The sequence below is a fragment of the Capra hircus genome, chromosome 1, assembly GCF_001704415.2.
Source record: "Capra hircus breed San Clemente chromosome 1, ASM170441v1, whole genome shotgun sequence".
NCBI lineage: Eukaryota > Metazoa > Chordata > Mammalia > Artiodactyla > Bovidae > Capra > Capra hircus.
This window is the reverse complement of record NC_030808.1, coordinates 94,039,643-94,060,582: the sequence shown is the minus strand read 5'-3', so window position 1 is coordinate 94,060,582 and position 20,940 is coordinate 94,039,643. Positions and strand designations below refer to the sequence as shown.

The 20,940-nt window shown below is 38.8% G+C and overlaps 1 protein-coding gene across 1 annotated transcript in view; it reads right to left on the bottom strand.

The window, feature by feature from the left end:
- SPATA16 (spermatogenesis associated 16) overlaps positions 1-20,940 on the bottom strand; it is a 242,192-nt gene that overhangs the window by 81,555 nt on the left and 139,697 nt on the right. The window contains exon 4 of the mRNA XM_005675304.3: positions 8,357-8,441. Coding sequence (XP_005675361.1) covers positions 8,357-8,441 — 85 coding nt within the window. The remainder of the gene's footprint in view (positions 1-8,356; positions 8,442-20,940) is intronic.

The following is a 20,940-nucleotide window of genomic DNA, read 5'->3' as shown; positions in this document are numbered from 1 at the left end:
TGACAGATACAATTTGAGAGTAAAGAAGAAAGCTACCCACTAACTTAGGAGGAGTCTGGAGACACTGGAATGGAAAGATTTCAAGCTTGAATGGCTGCAGTGCAGTCTCGGGAGGCACTATATGACACTAACATTTTGGGTGCTATTTTTTGCTCTGAGCGCTGGAAGCAGTAAATTTCTCCTGTTAGGCCCAATACCAAAGAGAAATAGGGCTGTTGCAAAGAGAAGGAGCAGTGCAAGAGTCTTGTCCTGTGGTCTGTGACCCCTGAAAGCCATGGAAGGGTCTTAGGGGATCACAGATGGTGCACTGTCTTCCTCCAGCATGTGCCTGGGGAAAATCTTTTGTCTCTCAGTGCAGCCAGCTCCTGATCTTGTCTTTTGAAAGCAGACTTATTACACCAAAGAAATATTCCTTTTTGGTGAGCCCTCCTTGGAAACCATTTAGGCCATTGATATCTTTAAGATGGTGCACATTTCAATGCCAAGCACAACTTGGATTGGATGGGGAGTCTTGGTATTCTCTGCACAGATGGAGGACCCGAGATGTTGGCACTATCTCAGCTTCTGCTGCTTCACTGAGGAAAGATGCTCCACGTGTCAGCCTTTTTACATGGGCTTGTGTTAGTGTCAACAGCCCTTCCAGCAATCCCCAAAGAGGTCTTCCCACTGCTGTGAAAGTCTTAAACTTCCTCAGAGCCAAGAACTCGAATCAGTGCCTTTTCAGTAAACCTTTGTCAAGATACAGGAGCACACCAGGAGGTTCTTTTCTACTAGAGAAGTTTGTTGGCAATCCAGAGAAGAGATTGAGAAGAAATTTGATTTCGTTAATTCTTTCAAATTTTTTAAGAGAAAAGAAAGTCCCTTCTTAGAACAAATTGGATGTGAGAAGTTCATTCCAGGACTAGCTTTATAATGTCTCATATCTTCATCACAAAAATGAGGCAAACCTTTTGATTGAAATGTTGAATTTGCTATCAAAGATACTATTGAAGAACAGTGGTTTTGTTTGTTTGTTTGTTTTGTTTTTATAGAGCTGTTATTCTAAATGAGGTGGCTCATTTAGATAGAAATCTGAATTTTCTAATACTGGAGGTGAGACTGACAAAGTCTTGAGTGTTTCTAGGGACAAAAAATCTACAGAAACTCTGCAGAAGGCTTATTTATTATGAAGGTCACTCTTTGTCTAGATGAAATTAAAATTGAAACAAATTGCTGATATAGATAACCTTGATAATATGAAGTTAATAAAGATAATCTCATGGACTTGAGGACAATGATGTAATATGAATTTTGGTATTTCTTGATGTGTGCTCCATATGAGATACTGTGAGCTACAGGAGCTCAGACTCCATTTGCTATCAGAGATTGCGTGAATCAGGATTTTACCTCTTACTGCTATTAAGAAGAAACACGGACATTGCTGCAATGTCAAATATGATGTATTGGTTTATTCCCAAAAAGTGTACAACCTTTTTACAACTGTGAGAAAACCATAATTCCCTGTCATTGATGTTTTAGCAACTGTGTGTAGATCAATTTCCAATGCAACGAGATAAAAAGCACATTTTTTTTCCTGTGTATGTGTTTCTGAGTATTGTTTCTAGGTGGAGTCTCATTAATTGAATGAGATTCTCAAAGGGGTTTGTGGCTCAAAGAAAGAAAGAATTTAAAAAGAACAGTCAAGGTGGGGAATGAGCTGACCAGGCAGCTTGCCCCCATTTAGTGGGATTTCTCTGTACTTGTTTCATGTGAGTTCTGAAACAATATTAGCTATTACTGCCTTTTCTTACTCCACTTTGCTGAGTGATGCAGACCAGAGTTGGCTCTGTTCCTCACATTGCAGGAGATAAAGCTGCACACAGGATAACTCATGTGTTTGAGAGCATGGCTGAAAATAAAGGTGAGAAAACAGGAAAGGGAAACAGGAGGGGAAGAGGAACACTTGTTTGTTTTACATTTGTTGATGCTATTAAATCTAGCTCTGCTTCAGATGCTATTCACTTTAGCCCTGGATCTAACAGGGAGGGGGCTTGGGAGACAGACTAGAAGTTACTCTTCAAGATCTTCTTGGAATAGTTTTATGACTTTAGACGCAATATATGAATACATATGTGTCACTACTTTACAATGGCTGGACTAGGGACTTTCCATTTTGCTAACCAGTTTGGAATGGTGAAGTTGTGAAGTTTGGGGGTGTTTGAGAAGGGGAGACTGACTGATAACAGAAGATGAGGATCAAGTCGTAGAAGAATGGATGCAGGTCCAGCGTGACCCGTTAGTTCCAGCCCTCTTCACCTCTGAAGTGACTGTGCAGACGCTTAGTCATGTCTGACTCTTTGCAACTACAGAGATGGCAGCATGCCAGGCTCCCTGTTCTTCATTGTTTCCTGAAGTTTGCTCAAACTCATGTCCCCTGGGTCGGTAATGCTATTCAACCATCTCTTCCTCTGTTGCCCCCTTCTCCTCTGTCCTGTCCTCAATCTATGCCAGCATCAGGGACTTTTCCAATTAGTTGGCTCTTCACATCAGGTGACCAAAGTATTGGACTTTCAACTTCAGCATCAGTCCCATCCAATGAATATTCAGGGTTGATTTCCTTTAGGATTGACTAATTTGATCTCCTTGCTGTCCAAGGGACTCTCAAGAGTGTTCTACATCACTACAATTTGAAAGAATCAATTCTTTGGCATTTAGCCTTCTTTATGGTCCAACTTTCACATCTGTACATGACTACTGGAAAAACCATAGCTTTGAATATATGGACCTTTGTTGGCAAAGTGATGTCTCTGCTTTCTACTGCTGTCTAGGTTTGTCATAGCTTTTCTTCCAAGGAGCTAGTGTCTTTCAATTTTGTGGCTGCAGTCACCGTCTGCAGTGATTTTGGAGCTCAAGAAAATAAAGTCTCTCACCATTTCCACTTTTTCTCCATCTGTTTGCCATGAAATGATGGGACTGAGAGTCCCATGAACAGTATGAAGAGGTGATACTATTATAGAATAATGGGGGCAAACACTTTTAATGAAAGCAACATATCCTAGTATGAGCTGTCACATAGTGTAGAGCTTGATGCATTTTTTCCTGCTGGGCTGATGATATGAAAAATATTCCTAATACAATTGAAAGCCATTCTTGAACTCACCAAAGCAAAGGTGTGTTCGTTTGCATCTGAGAGTTTGTAAGTTGACAGACTGTGAGAGTAAGTTTAGACTTGTTCTTTTTTTTTTTTTTTTTGGTTATTTTTCTTTTCTTTTCTTTTCTTTTTTAGTTTTTTATTTTTTAAATTTTAAAATCTTTAATTCTTACATGCGTTCCCAAACATGAACCCGCCTCCCACCTCCCTCCCCATAACATCTCTCTGGGTTATCCCCATGCACCAGCCCCAAGCATGCTGTATCCTGCGTCAGACCTAGACTGGCGATTCAATTCTTACATGATAGCATACATGTTAGAATGCCATTCTCCCAAATCATCCCACCCTCTCCCTCTCCCTCTGAGTCCAAAAGTCCGTTATACACATCTGTGTCTTTTTTGCTGTCTTGCATACAGGGTCATCATTGCCATCTTTCTAAATTCCATATATATGTGTTAGTATACTGTATTGGTGTTTTTCTTTCTGGCTTACTTCACTCTGTATAATCGGCTCCAGTTTCACCCATCTCATCAGAACTGATTCAAATGAATTCTTTTTAATGGCTGAGTAATACTCCATTGTGTATATGTACCACAGCTTTCTTATCCATTCATCTGTTGATGGACATCTAGGTTGTTTCCATGTCCTGGCTATTATAAACAGTGCTGCGATGAACATTGGGGTACACGTGTCTCTTTCAATTTTGGTTTCCTCGGTGTGTATGCCCAGGAGAAAATAATAGCAAATGAAGCAACTGACAAACAACTAATCTCAAAAATATACAAGCAACTTATGCAGCTCAATTCCAGAAAAATAAACGACCCAATCAAAAAATGGGCCAAAGAACTAAATAGACGTTTCTCCAAAGAAGACATACGGATGGCTAACAAACACATGAAAAGATGCTCAACATCACTCATTATCAGAGAAATGCAAATCAAAACCACAAAGAGGTACCACTTCACACCAGTCAGAATGGCTGCGATCCAAAAATCTGCAAGCAATAAATGCTGGAGAGGGTGTGGAGAAAAGGGAACCCTCCCACACTGTTGGTGGGAATGCAAACTAGTACAGCCACTATGGAGAACAGTGTGGAGATTCCTTAAAAAATTGCAAATAGACTTGTTCTTAAGTTTTTACATTCTGAAATTTTCAATTTCCTGTTGAACATCTCTAAAAGAATAACTGACCAGAATGGTAGAGATTCTATGTGGTTGGAAGGCAGATATATCATAACTTCTTCATTTATGAAATAGTAAAAATAGCCCCTGTCTCTTTGGCCTTAATGGACAGCTACTAATATACATGCAGACATAATTTCTAGTCTGTGGTGTCTGGGGCATTCTTGCATTGAACACTTTGATTGCCATGGTGCTTTGGGATGGACTTCTCTTTAAAGTTAACATGGATTGCATACTCTCTGGCAGTGTTCCACAAACCCCTTTTGATTTAGAACAGACCAAGGTTTGGGGAAAGATATATACATTTGAATGAAGATCAGAAAGAGACTGGTGAGCAGAAGGAATTATGTAACTATGGAGACACTGGTGTGCAGTGCTCGTGTTGGAGCAGGTTAGAGGGGTTTTGTTTGTGGAACTTATCTGCAGGATATTTTCTAGTTATGTTATTTTTTTTCCTTAAACTTTGTAACTTATATGTGTTTTTTATTGAAGTATAGTTATAGAATATTTTATAAATTGTAAGTGCACAATATAATGATTCAAAAATTTAAAGGTTGCACTCCATTTATAGTTACCATAAAATATTTACCGCATTCCCTGTATTGTATATCATTGTATCTTATTTTATACATAGTAGTTTGCATATTTTAATCTCCTTGCCCTATATTCCTCCTCCCTCTTTCCCTATCTTCACTGGTAACCACTACTTTGTTCTCTATATCTGTGAGTCTGCTTCTTTTTCATTATCTTCACTAGTTGGTTGTATTTTTAAGATTCCACATATAAGGGACATCATAAGGTATTTGTCTTTCTCTGCCTGACTTATTGCGCTTAGCATAATATCCTCCAAGTCCATTCATTGTTGTTGTAAATGACAAAGTTTCATTCTTCTTTATGGCTGAGTAGTATTTCATTATATATATGTATATATACACACGCAACATCTTCTTTAACCACTCTATTGATGGACACTTAGGTTGCTTCCATATCTTGATGATTATAAATCATGTGTTTGTGAACACTGGTGTGCCTGTATCTTTTTGAATTAGTGTTTTTGTTTTTGAATATAAATTCAGGAATGGAATTGCTGGATCATATGGTAGTTCTATGTTTAGTTTTTTGAGCAAACTCCATACTATTTTCCACAGTGGCTATACCAATTTATATCCCCACTAACAGTGTGGGAGGTTTCTCTTTCCTCCACATTCTCAGCAACATTTTTTATTTGTGGTCTTTTTGATGATAGCCATTCTAACAGGTATGAGGTGATAGCTAGCTCATTGTGGTTTTGATTTCCCTGACAGTTAGCAATGTTGAGTGTCTTTTCAGGTACCTGTTTTCCATCTGCATGTCCTCTTTGGAAAAATGTCTTTTCAAGTCTTCTGCCCATTTTTAAATCAGGTTGTTTTCCTTTTGATGTTAAGTTGTATGAGCCGCTTATGTATTTTGGATATTAACCACTCATTTGCCATATCATCAGTAGGTTGTGTGATATCATATTTGAATGTCCCTGAAAATATGAGGTTTTAGAGCTAAGATGGGCTTTAAGAATAAAACTCAAATCCCTTGTTCTCAGTTCAGTTGCTCAGTCATATCCGACTCTTTGTGACTCCATGGACTGTAACACGCCAGGCTTCCCTGTACATCACCAACTCCCAGAGCTTGCTCAAACTCATGTCCATTGTCAGTGATGCCATCCAACCATCACCTCTTATTTTCTAGCTGAAGCTCCTCTGGAGTCTAGCCTGCTTTAGGTTAGATGTTGGTGTTAGAACTTGACCTGAGTCAGATGTGACTTCCAGATGAGGGCCATTTTTCAGTATATCAAGTTGCTTCAGATTAAAGAAGAAAAAGAATACAAAGACAAATATGTTTTTTATTATATTTTATTAATGAAAAATAGTAAAATAATAGCATTTGTTTTATTCCTTTTTTGTATAGCATGTACTTTTTGGTAAGTGGAGATATTTTTAAAAATTTGAGTTAAGTAAAATAGGGATATTAATACTTTTTGAAAGCTGAAGAAGACAGACAAAAATTCATTTATAAAAATTTCAAGCTTATCCTATCTTAGGCTATATCAATATTGGATCTATTTTTCCCTTGTTCGATGTAGAAAAAGTATTGGATGCTCAATACGTGTTTGTTTAATGAATGAATAAATTAGTCAAGCATTCATTTGGAACCTAGTAAATGTCAGGTCTGCTGAATATCATCTAATCCTCAAGATTCGATCGCTTTCCCAGCTTTCTTCAAAAACCTCTGAAATCCTTTAATAATAACCCCTTTCTTTTACTATGGGTTTCCCCAGTGGCTCAGATGGTAAAGAATCTACCTGCAGTGCAAGAGAACTGGGTTCAATCCCTGGATCAGGAAGATCTCCTGGAGAAGGGAGTGGCTACCTACTCCAGTATTCTTGCCTGGAGAATACCATGGACAGAGGAGTCTGGCAGGCTACAGTCCATAGGGTCTCAAAGAGTCAGACATGGCTGAGCAACTAACACTTTCATTTTCTTTTAATATAGCTATATAGTAGATATTATTTGCTTATTTTCCACATCTGGCAATTCTTTACAACTATTTGCTTACATAGATACAAGTAACTACTGTTTTGCATGGTCTAGATTTCCTTAGGAAAAGTCTTGCATTTACATAAATAAAGTCTTAAATTTTACATACTTTGCAGGCCAGTTTACAGGTTTTGAGTATATTAGGGCTAATTTAAATCTTTGCTTTTTATAGCAGGTGAATTGAGCTCCAAATATTCAGATGGTACCGTATAAATTACTAAGAATTTTATATGTTAAACCTAGTGCTTTATTGTTCAACAGGGATGATAGGTGATATAGAAACAGAAAACCAGGCACCAAGACACAATACTGAAAATGTGGGGAAAATATCAGGAAGCATCAGGAGACTGTTGACAATTATTTCTATCTTAAATGTCAGGTCTTAGCAGATCTTATTCTAGTTGGTTGATAAGGTTCATATTCAATTACATTAAACCATTTTGAAATACAAAGGAAAAAAAGACCACGCACAGTTTGGAGAGGAGATTTGGAAGAGGCTTCTGTACTGGATTTTTAAATATTTGATAACATTTCATTTGGAAGTGGGTTTCCATTTGGTCCATGTGGTCTCACTGGGAACCACTTGATGAAAGTTTTAAGGGAGTAGAAATCCATTTTAATGAGGACAGTAGTTTAGTAACTAGGGAGTTAGATGTTATTTTTTTGGGAATGAGTTCCTCACCTTGAATGTATTTCAGGAGAAAGTCATTGACAGTTTGTGGGGAGAGACTAGGATAAGAACAGATTTGTATGTTGTGAAGGAGACTGAATTAGAGATAGTTGGATGGCATCACTGACTCAATGGACATGAGTTTGAGCAAATTCTGGGAGATAGTAAAGGACAGGGAAGCCTGGTGTGTTGCAGTCCCTGGGGTCACAAAGAGTCAGAACACAACTTGGCAACTGAACAACCACAAATTCTTCTTAAAATTCTGAGAAATTGTGACTCCCTTCTTGACATCTAATTGACCTTTGGTATGACTTCTTCTTGCTATTTTGAATAATAAATAAGAAAGAAGATCTGCAGTTTATAATGGATTAAGTGTTTCAGATGCTACATTACCCCACAAATACAATGGATCTTTGTATTTTTATTTATTATGTAATTAGTATTACTTCTAGAATTTGCTTTTACAGTTCACAGATCAAAAAGAATCTATGAAAACACAATGTTCATATTTTAAAGGATCATGTCATTATAGCAGCATGTCTGGGAACATAGTTCCTGGGATGTCTAAAATTTATATTGGGTTGTAAAACTGAAGTATGGGCCAAGGGTTAACAACCTTGAATTTTGCCCTTAAAATTAGTCTCAGAAAATCTACTTCATTATAAATACATTACTACTGAGTAGTGTCCTTCTGGTTGATATGCCCAGAGCTACCTTTTCCAGCAGTTTTTTAAGCACCAGTCCTTCATTTTGGTTCTAAAAATGAAATGGGTTCCTCCTCCCTGGTTGGGACATCAATTTTTACCTGCCAATACAGTTTGATGAGCTTGCTTATACCATGTTCACTTCCTCCGCAGAGCCAGAACATGTAGTCAGCAATCATGGCACTCCTAAGAACAAGGACAGATTAAAAAAAAATTTATAGGTAGGACAGAAGAAAAAACTATAGCAGGCAGTATATATAAATACCAAAGAAGATCTTGTTTAAATTTGACTAGGCTAATATTAAGCGAAGCATAAAGCACATTTTAGAATGTAGAAAGTAGGTCTTTTTTTTTTTTTTTTGTACTGAAATTAAATCTAGAAGAGAAGCAACATGCCATTTGTCTTCTACTTGGTTTTCCTGTTTATATAGTGTAAGAATATTTAAAGAGAATGCTTCATTTTGGTTACCTCTTAATAAACTTCAAAGCATTTATAGAGTAACAGTTATTTTATGGACTCTAGAACATCTTCAAATCTAGCATAACATATATAGCTAACTGTCATACTGGTATTTAGGCATGTCTCAGACTTTACCTAAATTAGAGATTATTCACCTTGGGATTAACTAGTCATCTTAAAATTGAAAATAAAAAATTTCCAACTCAACAAAAGCTTTGCTTTCCTGGCCTTGGTGTTTCATTGAATTAGTTTTGGAATCTAGTGTGTATAACCACCACATTAGTCTTATTAAGCTGAGGGGATATTAAAAACTATTGTGCAGTGGATATTAATTCATTGCTTAGCACCCTTTGGAAAAACAGTTTACTTTTATGACTTCTCCTCTGCTGGGCTTCTCTATTTCTTTCCTCCAGAGATTCCAAATCCAATTAAACCTGACTAGAAGTAATTCCAAATTGTCACATTGGCCAATTAAACATATAATAATCCTGTGTGCCCAATCGCTAGTACCAAAAGTTTATTTACTTAAGCAGACCTATCACTTTGTACTCTGAATGTTTTTCGTATCTTTGTCTGCAGATATGTGTTGTTTCTTGACATAACTGTAAATTGAATTAGAAATTTTCCTTCCCTAAATATATATATTGTTTAAGACAAAGCAGCTATAAACTTACTATGGTGCTGGGTTGAAGAATTAGAATGTTTAGATTTTTCACTCAGGACAGATAAAAAATTAGGACTCTCAAGATTAACAATGGGAAAAAGTACTACCATTTGAAGGATTATTCAGCTCAATATTTCTCTTTTCACATATGTGGTATTGAAATGAATCTATCCATTGACATTTCCAAATAAATGGCAATAATTTAAGAATAATTTTTAGAAACCTTTTTATATTTTTCAACTTAGCACAGAAACACTTGTAAAATTTTCTTCCTTTAATAACCAAAAAAGGAAATCTACTTGACATGTAGGTGCTTGTCACCTAACAGAAATCCATTTTATAAATTCTGAATTTAAGATATCAAGGAAAATGTAACATCTTACTGCCGAGGGCAGTACACTCTAGATTCATAGAAGTTGGGTCCTCAGAGGTGAAGACTTCATCTGCACTCTGATTCCTCCTTTTGTCAGCATGCGGATATGTAATACGGCGCAGACAAACACTGCTTAATGAGGACACCAGCCATTAGTTAAACAAGATATGGGAAGCCTCTTTCTGTAAAGGCGTGAGTGCCTGCCAAGTTGCTTCAGTCATGTCCTCCTCTTTGCAACCCCATGGACTGTATGTAGCCCACCAGGCTCCTCTGTCCATGGGATTCTCTAGGCAAGAATATTGGAATGGGTTGCCATGCCCTCCTTTAGAGGATCTTCCTGACCCAGAGATCGAACCCATGTCTCCTATGTCTCCTACCTATGTTGGCAGGCAGGTTCGTTACCACTAGGGCCACCCAGGGAAGCCCCTTCTGTAAAAGGCCAAATAGTAAATATTTTAAGCTTTGTTGGCCCTCACTACTTACATTTGCCTTTAGAAGCAGCTGTAAACAATAAATAAACACATAAGGATGACTTTCTGTGTTCCAGTAAGATTTTATTTACAAAACACATATCCTGAGCCAGATGTAGCATAGTTTACCTAACTCTAAGATAAACAGAGTATTAAGCTGAGCAACAAGTGGCAAACTAGATATAAGTGTCAGTCAGTAGTCAGACACCAGCTTCTACACATTCTAGCCACAGGTCCCCTTAAATATTTCTGGGACAACATACATATTGTACTAAAAATATTGAGCAGAGTTCAGGAAAGAAACTTCACAGTTTTGAGACATGCAAGAACTATAACAGTTAACCCTGGATCATAGACACAGTGCTCAAGTTAAGTAAAATCTAAATCGATTGTTTCTCTCATGTTAGTCATTGCTGTCCTTCTGTTCAGTTCAGTTCAGTTCAGTCGCTCAGTCGTGTCCGACTCTTTGCGACCCCATGAATCTCAGCACGCCAGGCCTCCCTGTCCATCACCAACTCCCGGAGTTCACTCAACCTCACGTCCATCAAGTCGGTGATGCCATCTAGCCATCTCATCCTCTGTCGTCCCCTTCTCCTCCTGCCCCCAGTCCCTCCCAGCATCAGAGTCTTTTCCAATGAGTCAACTCTTCTCATGAGGTGGCCAAAGTACTGGAGTTTCAGCTTTAGCATCATTCCTTCCAAAGAAATCCCAGGGCTGAGCTCCTTTAGAATGGACTAGTTGGATCTCCTTGAGAGATCCAAGGGACTCTCAAGAGTCTTCTGCAACACCACAGTTCAAAAGCATCGATTCTTTGGTGCCTTGGATTGGAACAATTGTGAGAGAAAAGGAGGTAGGTTACTACAGTGGGCTTCTCAGCTTTCCTGCATTTGTAAAGATTTTGGTGAGTTGGTTTTGAGTTCATCATTGCAGAATTAGGAGTTTTATTGTTTTTATTAATGTTTTCCAAAAGTTGCTTTTCTATTACAATGTGTGGTCAAATTTTACTGCTTTCTTAAGTATGATTTTATGACACGTGGGGGCTCAAGTCTTTTTTCCAAGGCAACACATCTCCAAATCTATATTGAAATTAAGTGAAGAATTAAGATTCATTGAAATTCGCTACCTGCCCTCAGTGAAGCAAAATTATTATAACCATAAAAAGATAACAAACTATAGTTTCATAGAGCTCCATGTTTGCTGGGCTATTTTTCATAAGTGTAGTGTGTTTCTCCCAGTACTTGGCACAGAGCTGTGTTCATATTAGGAACACAATGGGGTTGCAGTTGCTCCAACACCGTTTTCTTCTCAGTGGAAATGGCAGTGATGCTTTTACCCCCTACTTTCCTTTGTCTGTTGGCCTATCTTGGCTGTGCTAGAGCTTAGCCTTTATGAAACAGTGTAAACATCAGTGGAACAACATGAAAAGGGCATGGAAATAACATTGTGCCATGCAGTGCTTGTGAGACAAGAGATAGTGGTTTTCCATCATGCTGAACTTATAAAGGGCAAAGATAATTGATTAATTATCTACAAGGGGTCAAGTACCTGACGGGATCCTGAGGCTTGACTCACATCATGAGTCAGAAGGAAACACTAACCCGTCACTCTTCCTACATTCCTCAGGGATCTTTTAGACTTTTGTTTACCTTTATGCTAATATCCTAGATGCTAGTTGATGGGACTCAGTGTTACTTCTAAATGTCTTCCTTTCATCTTCTTTATTCTACTCAACTTTCTTTGACTCATCTACTGAATGTTATAGCTACACTGGAACTGTAAGATCACTTTAGCCAAACCCTTTCAATTGACAGTTGGGAGTTTAATATGTCTGTTTTGAGATGTACTAAGTGCTGAGCACCGTGAGAAGCACTTTACATGCAGAATGTGAATCCGGCCCACCCACCATTCTGCTCCAGATCTTATCCTGTCTTGCCCACCCATGGAAACTGCTCCAGCAATTTTCTTGCTCTTTCTCTTACCTTCCTGCTCTTTCTTTAAATTTCTCCTTTTCTCAGAGTTTTCTGCTAACACACAAAAGTGCTGTTCTTCCTACCATCTTAAAACAAAACAAGACACCCCCAATACCTCTTTTGATTCACTTCCTTTCCAGTTATCACCTTAATTCTTTCTCTTAAAAAAAAAAAAGCTAATGAATGAAAGAACAAAAACTTCCCTCTGCAACTCACTTCAGCAAGGCTCTTATTCCTCCCACTTCACTGAAACTGCTCTTATTGATGCTGCTAATGGGCTCCACACTCTTAAATGCAGTGGCTTATTTCTCAGTCTTTAGTTTACACATCCTCTCTAGTATAACTGATGCAACTGTTCTCTCCTCCAGTATCCTCCTCCCACTGGGCTTGCACAGCTCTGCTCTTTATGACTTCCCGCCTATCTCCCTGGGTGCTCTTTCCAGTCTCCTTTGCTGGCGTCTCCTCATTTTCTTGGACTCCTAGCCTTGGAGTTCCCAGGGCACAATGCTTGTACCCATTCTCTCTCTTTCTGTACTCAATCCCTTGGTGATCTCATCAGTGTCATGGTTTTAAACACTATCCATGGGTTGACAGCTCATTCATTTATACACCGAGTTTAATCCTCTTCTTGGATCTGCAGGCTCTTGTTAAAGCTGCCATCTCAACATCTCTACTGGGATACTGAATCTTATCTCCATACCTGGGACCCTGATCTTCCTTTCTTCCTCTGTCTCTAGCAGTCTTCTCCATCTATCTAATTTCTTAGGCAAAAATCTTAGTGTCATCACTGATTTCCCTCTTTGTCTCACATTCCATCCAAGATAAAATTCTGGTCAGGTTATCTTAAACCTATTTCAAATCCTGTCTCTTCTCACCACCTCCAGCATTGCCATCTGGTCCATCATGTCTCACCAGGATTATTGCAACAGACTCCACACTGGACTCCCTGCTTCTTGCTTCTCCCTCCGTCTATTCTCAATACAGCAGCCAGAATGATCCCATTAAAATTAGTGCACCAGAGCAGGTCACTGCTGTGCTTAAAACTGCAAAGGCTTCCTATTCTCACTCAGAGTGAAAACTCATCTTTAAAATGGAATTTGAGCCTCATGCCATCTGGTCACATATTACTTCTCTGATCTCATTTCCTAGTTGCTCCAAACTGTCCACCTGCTTTCCTCAAAAAGAATAGGTACACTCTTGCCTCTGGGATTTTGCACCTGACAGTCTCTGTCCTAGAATATTCTTTCTCTAGACACCCCTGACTCTTTTGCTCAGCTTCTTCAAGTCTTAATCAGGTGTTATTTTTCTCAGTAAAGGAAGACCCTGATACACTCTAATCCTATTCATACTCTTGCTTGTTTTTACTTTTTCTACAGTACTTATCACCATTTCACATAGTGTTTATTATTTTTCACTTTGGTAGTATTTATTACTGTCTTCTTCAACTATGGGGTCAGCCAGCCAAGGCCTGTGGGTCAAATCTGGTCTGCTACTTGGGTATGTTAATTGAGTTTTAATGCAACATAGCAATGCTCATCTATTTGTGCACTATGTTTTGTCTATGACTGCTTTTGTGCTACAGTAGCAGAGTTGAATAATTATAACACAGACCTTAGGCCCCCAAAGCCCCAGTATTTACTGTGGGGGTCATCACTGGAAGGGAAGCTTCCTGAGGGCCAGAACTGTTGCCTATTTGATTCACTGTTCTCTCTGCAGTGCCCAAGGAGTGCCTGGCATTGTGAATGAGGTACTCTATAGTGTGGTCATCATACAATAAATATTTGTTGATTAAATGACAAAACATTATTTACTTCAACTAAAAAGCTTAAACTATGACACATAGTTTACTAGGACTGTAACACAAGCAGCCTGGCTCTAGGTCTACCTCACCATCCATGTTTAACAGAAAGCTTTTTTAGTAGAGGTGACATGGAAATGAAGGGACAGACTGGGCTTTGTCGATTTCTCCAATGTGTTAAATAGAATCCAATGCAACATTTAGCTCATATGAGAGCTGAACAAATGCGAATGGATGCTGATGTATTTACCACATAAATGAAAGAAAAAAGGTACCAAAAAGAGTGGCTTAATGTGTTGCATTTAAATTTATTTTTAACATGATGTCTTGAAAAATGTGTTGATAATTACTGTTTTTTTCTGCAAGTAAATCAACTATTCTTTTGATACTGTATTTGAATTCTTTAAAAAATATTCTTTCTGAAGTCACATTTACTTAATATATCTGTTCAATGTAACAGGGTCAGAATCTGGCTTTCAAATAAATAGCATCTAAAATAAAAGATTTTTATGTCATGAGTTCAGCTTATTGTAAATCAAATCCTATTTCTATCAAATAGCAAATGCACAATAAAAGAATTTGACATGTTGTTATTTATAAGACAGATATCAGTGTTGTTTTCCAAATTAATATTGAAAAAGAATCATGATGGATAAAGATATTCATGCCAGGTGACTTTACACATTGAGTATCTCTAAATAGACTGTGCAATTCTAAAAGTATGAGAATCTATTATTGACATTTTTCCAGGCCTATGTTCAGATTCAAAATTTATAGCATTTCTACTCAGTGTGGCCACATGGTGGTGTAAAACAATAAGATATGGGTAAACAAAAGAAAATCGCATCACACCATCCACTGTGTGGTCTTGTTGGGCTGACTGACTGGGACCTTGAAAAGTCATTCCGCTCAGCATCTTGCCTTTGGGCAGGATCACACTTAAACCTTTCAAATGAGACTGATGAGAATCTATTCTATATTAAAGACTTCCGTGGAAGGACATTGCTCTGCTTTCCTCACTGATTCCAGTTTCACAGTCATAAATAGCATCTGCTGCAGTTTTATTCTGTGGGCTTCAGTTATCTATCCAGTGGTGCTGCAGCCCCAGCTAGACTTTATCCTCTGTCTACGTATCCTCACAATAGTTTATTAATCTTCTCTTCCCTAAGTTAATTAACTCCAATTTCTTTAATTTTTCTCTGTGGGTCCCCTTTGCTTGACATTAGTCAGTTTCATGGTTGTCTTTTTAACCTTTTTAAGTTGCTACTCCTTTCCTTTCTTCTGCAACCAGAAAATGACCTCTCTCAAGAGTTTATAGATAATCTTTCAGAGTTTGTATGCAGCTATTTCACTTGTGTAACTGGTTTAAGTACTTCTTAGATGTGTATCTATCAGATAATTTTCACTGCAGAATTCTTCTTTATTTTCATTGTATTTAACAGGTTGTTTCCTTCTTCCTATACTTAAGAAAGCTCAAGAGCATATGTATATACACACCATTAATTTTAGATAAATTAACATGGATGCAAAGTGCATATTCCTTCTGAATACAAATACATGCTAATACTAAAGAGATTATATTTTGATTGGGAGGAGGGCCAAACTAGCACATTTACTCAAGTTCATGCACACACACACAAATACACGATGCATCTTTTTGTAGGCTCATATATTTTCCACATGGCAGTTAACCACAATGATGTTTATTTTATTTTATTTTTTAAATTTTTCTTTTTTTCTTTTTTTTATTTTTAAAATTTTAAAATCTTTAATTCTTACATGCATTCCCAAACATGAACCCCCCTCCCACCTCCCTCCCCACAACATCTCTCTGGGTCATCCCCGTGCACCAGCCCCAAGCAAGCTGCACCCTACGTCAGACATGGACTGGCGATTCAATTCTTACATGACAGTATACATGTTAGAATTCCCATTCTCCCAAATCATCCCACCCTCTCCCTCTCCCTCTGAGTCCAAAAGTCCGTTATACACATCTGTGTCTTTTTTCCTGTCTTGCATACAGGGTCGTCATTGCCATCTTCCTAAATTCCATATATATATGTTAGTATACTGTATTGGTGTTTTTCTTTCTGGCTTACTTCACTCTGTATAATTGGCTCCAGTTTCATCCATCTCATCAGAACTGATTCAAATGAATTCTTTTTAATGGCTGAGTAATACTCCATTGTGTATATGTACCACAGCTTTCTTATCCATTCATCTGCTGATGGACATCTAGGTTGTTTCCATGTCCTGGCTATTATAAACAGTGCTGCGATGAACATTGGGGTACATGTGTCTCTTTCAATTCTGGTTTCCTCAGTGTGTATGCCCAGCAGTGGGATTGCTGGGTCATAAGGTAGTTCTCTTTGCAATTTTTTAAGGAATCTCCACACTGTTCTCCATAGTGGCTGTACTAGTTTGCATTCCCACCAACAGTGTAGGAGGGTTAAAAATGTAACTGTAAATTACTTCAATAAAACCCGAACTCCTATGGTGGCCTGCCACTATTGTAGTGGGCTGTCCTTTCTTTCCTCCTCAACACTTTTTCCATCCAGTGTGGCTTATTCAGTTGCTCAATGCAAATAGGAAGTTTCCAACCATGGAGCATTTGTGCATGTGGTTCCTCCTGCCTGGAATCTATTCCTTCAATTATTCATCTGGCTGCTCCTTCTCAAGATTTAGGCCTTTGGGCTTTAGCTTAAACATTGATAACCTCTTCAGCGAGGTCTACTCAGACCATTTTAACTAAATAAGTTCTGCCCTACCTCAACCCGAATCTTATCCTTTTCCTGTGTAAGTCTCACATTGTGTGATTACTTGTTGATTTACTTGTGTATTACCTTCTTTCCCTAGACCTGTATTATCTGATATGGTAGCCACTAGACATATGTAGCTATTTATATTTAATATTTAAATGAATTAAAATTAAAATTTAAACTTTAGTTTCTCAGGTACATGAGGTACATTTTAAGTGCTCAATAGCCACAAATAGCTAGTGGTTACTACAGTGAGTGACACAGAACATCCCCATCAACTCCAGAAGTAGCTCTAGACTAAACCTCAGGAGGTTCTTGAGCCTCTTTCCACACCTGATAAGTAGTAGGTGCTGGTGGAGGATAATTTTAAGTATCAACCTGACTGAACTGTGGTATACCCAGATATTTGATGAAATATTCTTCTAGGTGTGTCTGTAAGGGTGTTTTGGGATGAGATTAATATTAAATCCATAGACTGTGTAAAGCAGATTGCCCTCTCCAAAGCAGGTGTGGTTTATCCAACCTGTTGAAGGCCTGAATAGAAAAAAAAGGTTGGTCTGTCTAGTCAAGGCTATGGTTTTTCCAGTGGTCATGTATAGATGTGAGAGTTGGACTGTGAAGAAAGCTGAGCACCAAAGAATTGATGCTTTTGAACTGTGCTGTTGGAGAAGACTCTTGAGAGTTCCTTGGACTGCAAGGAGATCCAACCAGTCCATTCTGAAGGAGATCAGCCCTGGGATTTCTTTGGAGGGAATGATGCTGAAGCTGAAACTCCAGTGCTTTGGCCACCTCATGCAAAGAGTTGACTCATTGGAAAAGACTCTGATGCTGGGAGGGATTGGAGGCAGGAGGAAGAGGGGACGACAGAGGATGAGATGGCTCGATGGCATCACCAACTCAATGGACGTGAGGTGAGTGTACTCCAGGAGTTGGTGATGGACAGGAAGGCCTGGCGTGCTGCGATTCATGAGGTGGCAAAGAGTCGGACACGACTGAGCAACTGAGCTGAACTGAACTGAAGGGAAAATTCACTTTGATTGTCTCTGAGTTGAGACAAGTCTTCTCCTACCTTTGGATTCAGACTTGGCTTGGAACTTATACCATTGGCACTTGGGGTTCTGAGGTCTTTAAACTCAGACTGCAACTGCAGCCCGGGTAGATCCCGAGTCTTCAGCTTGCTAGCTATAGATCACAGGACTCCTTGCCCCCCGATAATCACATAAGCCAGTTCCATGTATATTTATTTCCTACTGGTTCTGTTTCTCTGGAAAACCTGATGAATATGGTGCCCAGTAACTTATGTCTGCTTTTGTTTGCACTTCGCCTTGGTCATCCTCTTTCCTACTCCACTACCCCTAGTTCATCCGGAGGCTCAGCCCCTGTAGTGCTTGAAGGTTCATGCATTTCAGTAGTTGATGGACACTGAGTAAGTTAATTTTAGTCTTTGGATCTTTGTAACAAGCCTGCCACTGTGCCTAATTGCCTAATTGCCTAATTCTAATAGCTGAAATTTGTCCCTGAGACCAAGCTTCTACCTTTTGCAGACCAAACCTAGTTCAGTGTGTTCCTAACTTGATTCCAGGTGTGGTTATCCTGGAGTCCTAGCCACACCTGCTCTTGCAAGATTGTCCAGTAATGGATGAGAGTTTTCCTTGAAGCTCACTGTCTGCCTGCTAGCCAGAAATTTCAAATATTGTCTGTCTCTAGATTCTCAATTGATAACCACCACACACTACAACAATAATAGTATTATTATTTGTAACAGCAACTAATATTTCTTGAATGCCTACCATGTACTGGTTGGCAAAAATTTTCATTAGGGTTTTTCTGTAACGTCTTATAAAAAACTCAACCGAACTTTTTGGCCAGCACAGTATACAGTAATTATTTTTCCATCTCATGTAATTCTTACGCTCAAGCTATGAAAGGAGGAAACTGAGGTTCCTCAGATTGGGGATATTAGTTTTCCAAAAGTGGTGAAAAGATCAGAATTGAACAAAATACATTTGACAGCAAAATTTGGCCTCTTCGCTGTGGTTCTGTACTCTTTATTAATAGTACTATTTGTTAGTATGTAAAACCATTCTTTTCTTTTGTGGCTTTTACAAGACTTTGTTAACTTTTGTTGGAATTCCTTGGTGCTAATTTCTCACCAAACTGTTGACTACTGGTACTCTCTAAAGACTCTACTGCTGCGGTTGATGAAACAGTGAGGGTAGTTACTATCACCTACTGGTGTCTGGTCCTCTTCCCCTGTTCCTATCCCCTGCTTGTCTCACCAGCAGACATGCTTTCTCCTTGGTTCTGGCTTGTTAATTTGACACAGTCAACTTTTCCTTTCCTGGCCATATCAAGAAATGTATTATTACTCCTATAGAAAAATATATGTCTAGTTGAAGAGGTCTAAATGAATAAACTCATTTCAGATTATATATATATAAGCTTGCTTTTATTTTTGATGATTAATTTTTCTATGCAAAACTCCCAAATAGGGTTATCAACATTTTCAGTAAATGCTTATTACAAGAAGATTTAGAGTCATAGCAACATTCAAAAGTATAAGGACACGATGCTGACCTCTGTGAGCTGCCAATTTGAGTATTGGTATAACAGCCATATTTGAAAAGAGTAATCAAAATATGAGGCAGTTTTATAGCTGTAAAGAACTATGCAAATGTTAAGTACATAATGTTAACTAAGAAGTGCAGAGCATAAGTGCTATAGAATTTTGAAGGGGGAAATGATTACTTTTGGCTATAATAGAGTGATTCAGTGCTAAGACCTGAAGAATGACTATCATTATTTTCAAGTGGTGATGAAGAAAAGGGAGCTTTCCCCCCACTTTGGCCCTTATATTACATACAAGGGCATTGAAGGTGGAAAGTATTGATGCAGAATCTAAGGAGAGGCAGAAGTTTTGTGTAAAAGAAGAGAGGGCCAGAAAATTATGTCGAGGACAGATTATGGTATTCTTGGATTCCAAGCAGATGAGTTTGGACTTTTTCCTGCAGAAGTTAGGGAACAACTGAAGGATTATTGGCAGGAAATGTGATGTGGGATCTTACCCAGTCAAGATCTCTTGTGTTTAGCAGGAACAGTGACAGCCTCCAGACATACAGGGGTGTCTCTACTTTGCTTTTTAGATATGGGTTTATGTGGAACTGAGGTCCTGTTAGAGCCATATGGATTTGTAATACATGCTTTTATCAGACTCAAGTGTGCATATTTTGTGAATTCATTTATTCCACAAAGATGGAGATTCTGAGATGAATAAGCTAATACCTATCATCAAGGTCTAGTGGGGAGGCATACATGCATGAGATAATTATATCTCAACAAGTAAAGTGGGATAGTTGATATATGCACACATGCAGCTGAGATGGTTGGTGTATTCAGGGAAGGAGACCTACAGAAGATGAGAACCTGGTCCAACCTAAAATGTTGAGCAGGTATTAGTCAAGCAAAGCGAGAATAAGACTGAGAAAGGCATTCAGGGTATAGGGTACAGTTGGAACATAGATGCAGAGCTTGAAAGTAGAAGGAAGAGTGGGAAACCCCAGTGGGACCTTCTTGCCAAGTCTAGAGCAGGTAAGGAAAGCAGGGAGAAGGCATGAAGGAGCTTGAGTTTTATCCTACAGGTTTAAAGTACTAAATGGCATTGGAAGTTCTGTGGTTTACAGAAAGAACCTTGGCAACTGTTTTTAAAATAAAAAATAAAAATTTTTTAGACCACACTGTGAGACACGTGGGATCTTAGTTCCCTGACAAGGGATTGAGCCAAACCTGTGCCCCTGCAGTGGAAATGTGGAGCCTTAAGCACTGGACCACTAGGGAAGCTGCCTTTGGCAGCTCTTCAGAGAATGCATTTGAAGGTGGGAAGCTTGCAAGTGGGAGGTCATTGCTGGAATTCTCCTGAGAGATAATGGATGAGCTTAAACTAGGCAGTGACGGTAGGCTAATAGAAAATTAGACATTGGCACCATTCCTAAGGACAAAGTCAAAAGACAAAGGCATGTATGAAGGCATTTGAGTCCTTAAATATGGTCACATTCCAGGTCCTGGGGTGACCCAGTATCAGACACTGCTGCTGCTGCTGCTGCTGCTGCTAAGTCATGTCAGTTGTGTCTGACTGTGGGACCCCATGGACGGCAACCCACCAGGCTCCCCCGTCCCTGGGATTCTCCAGGCAAG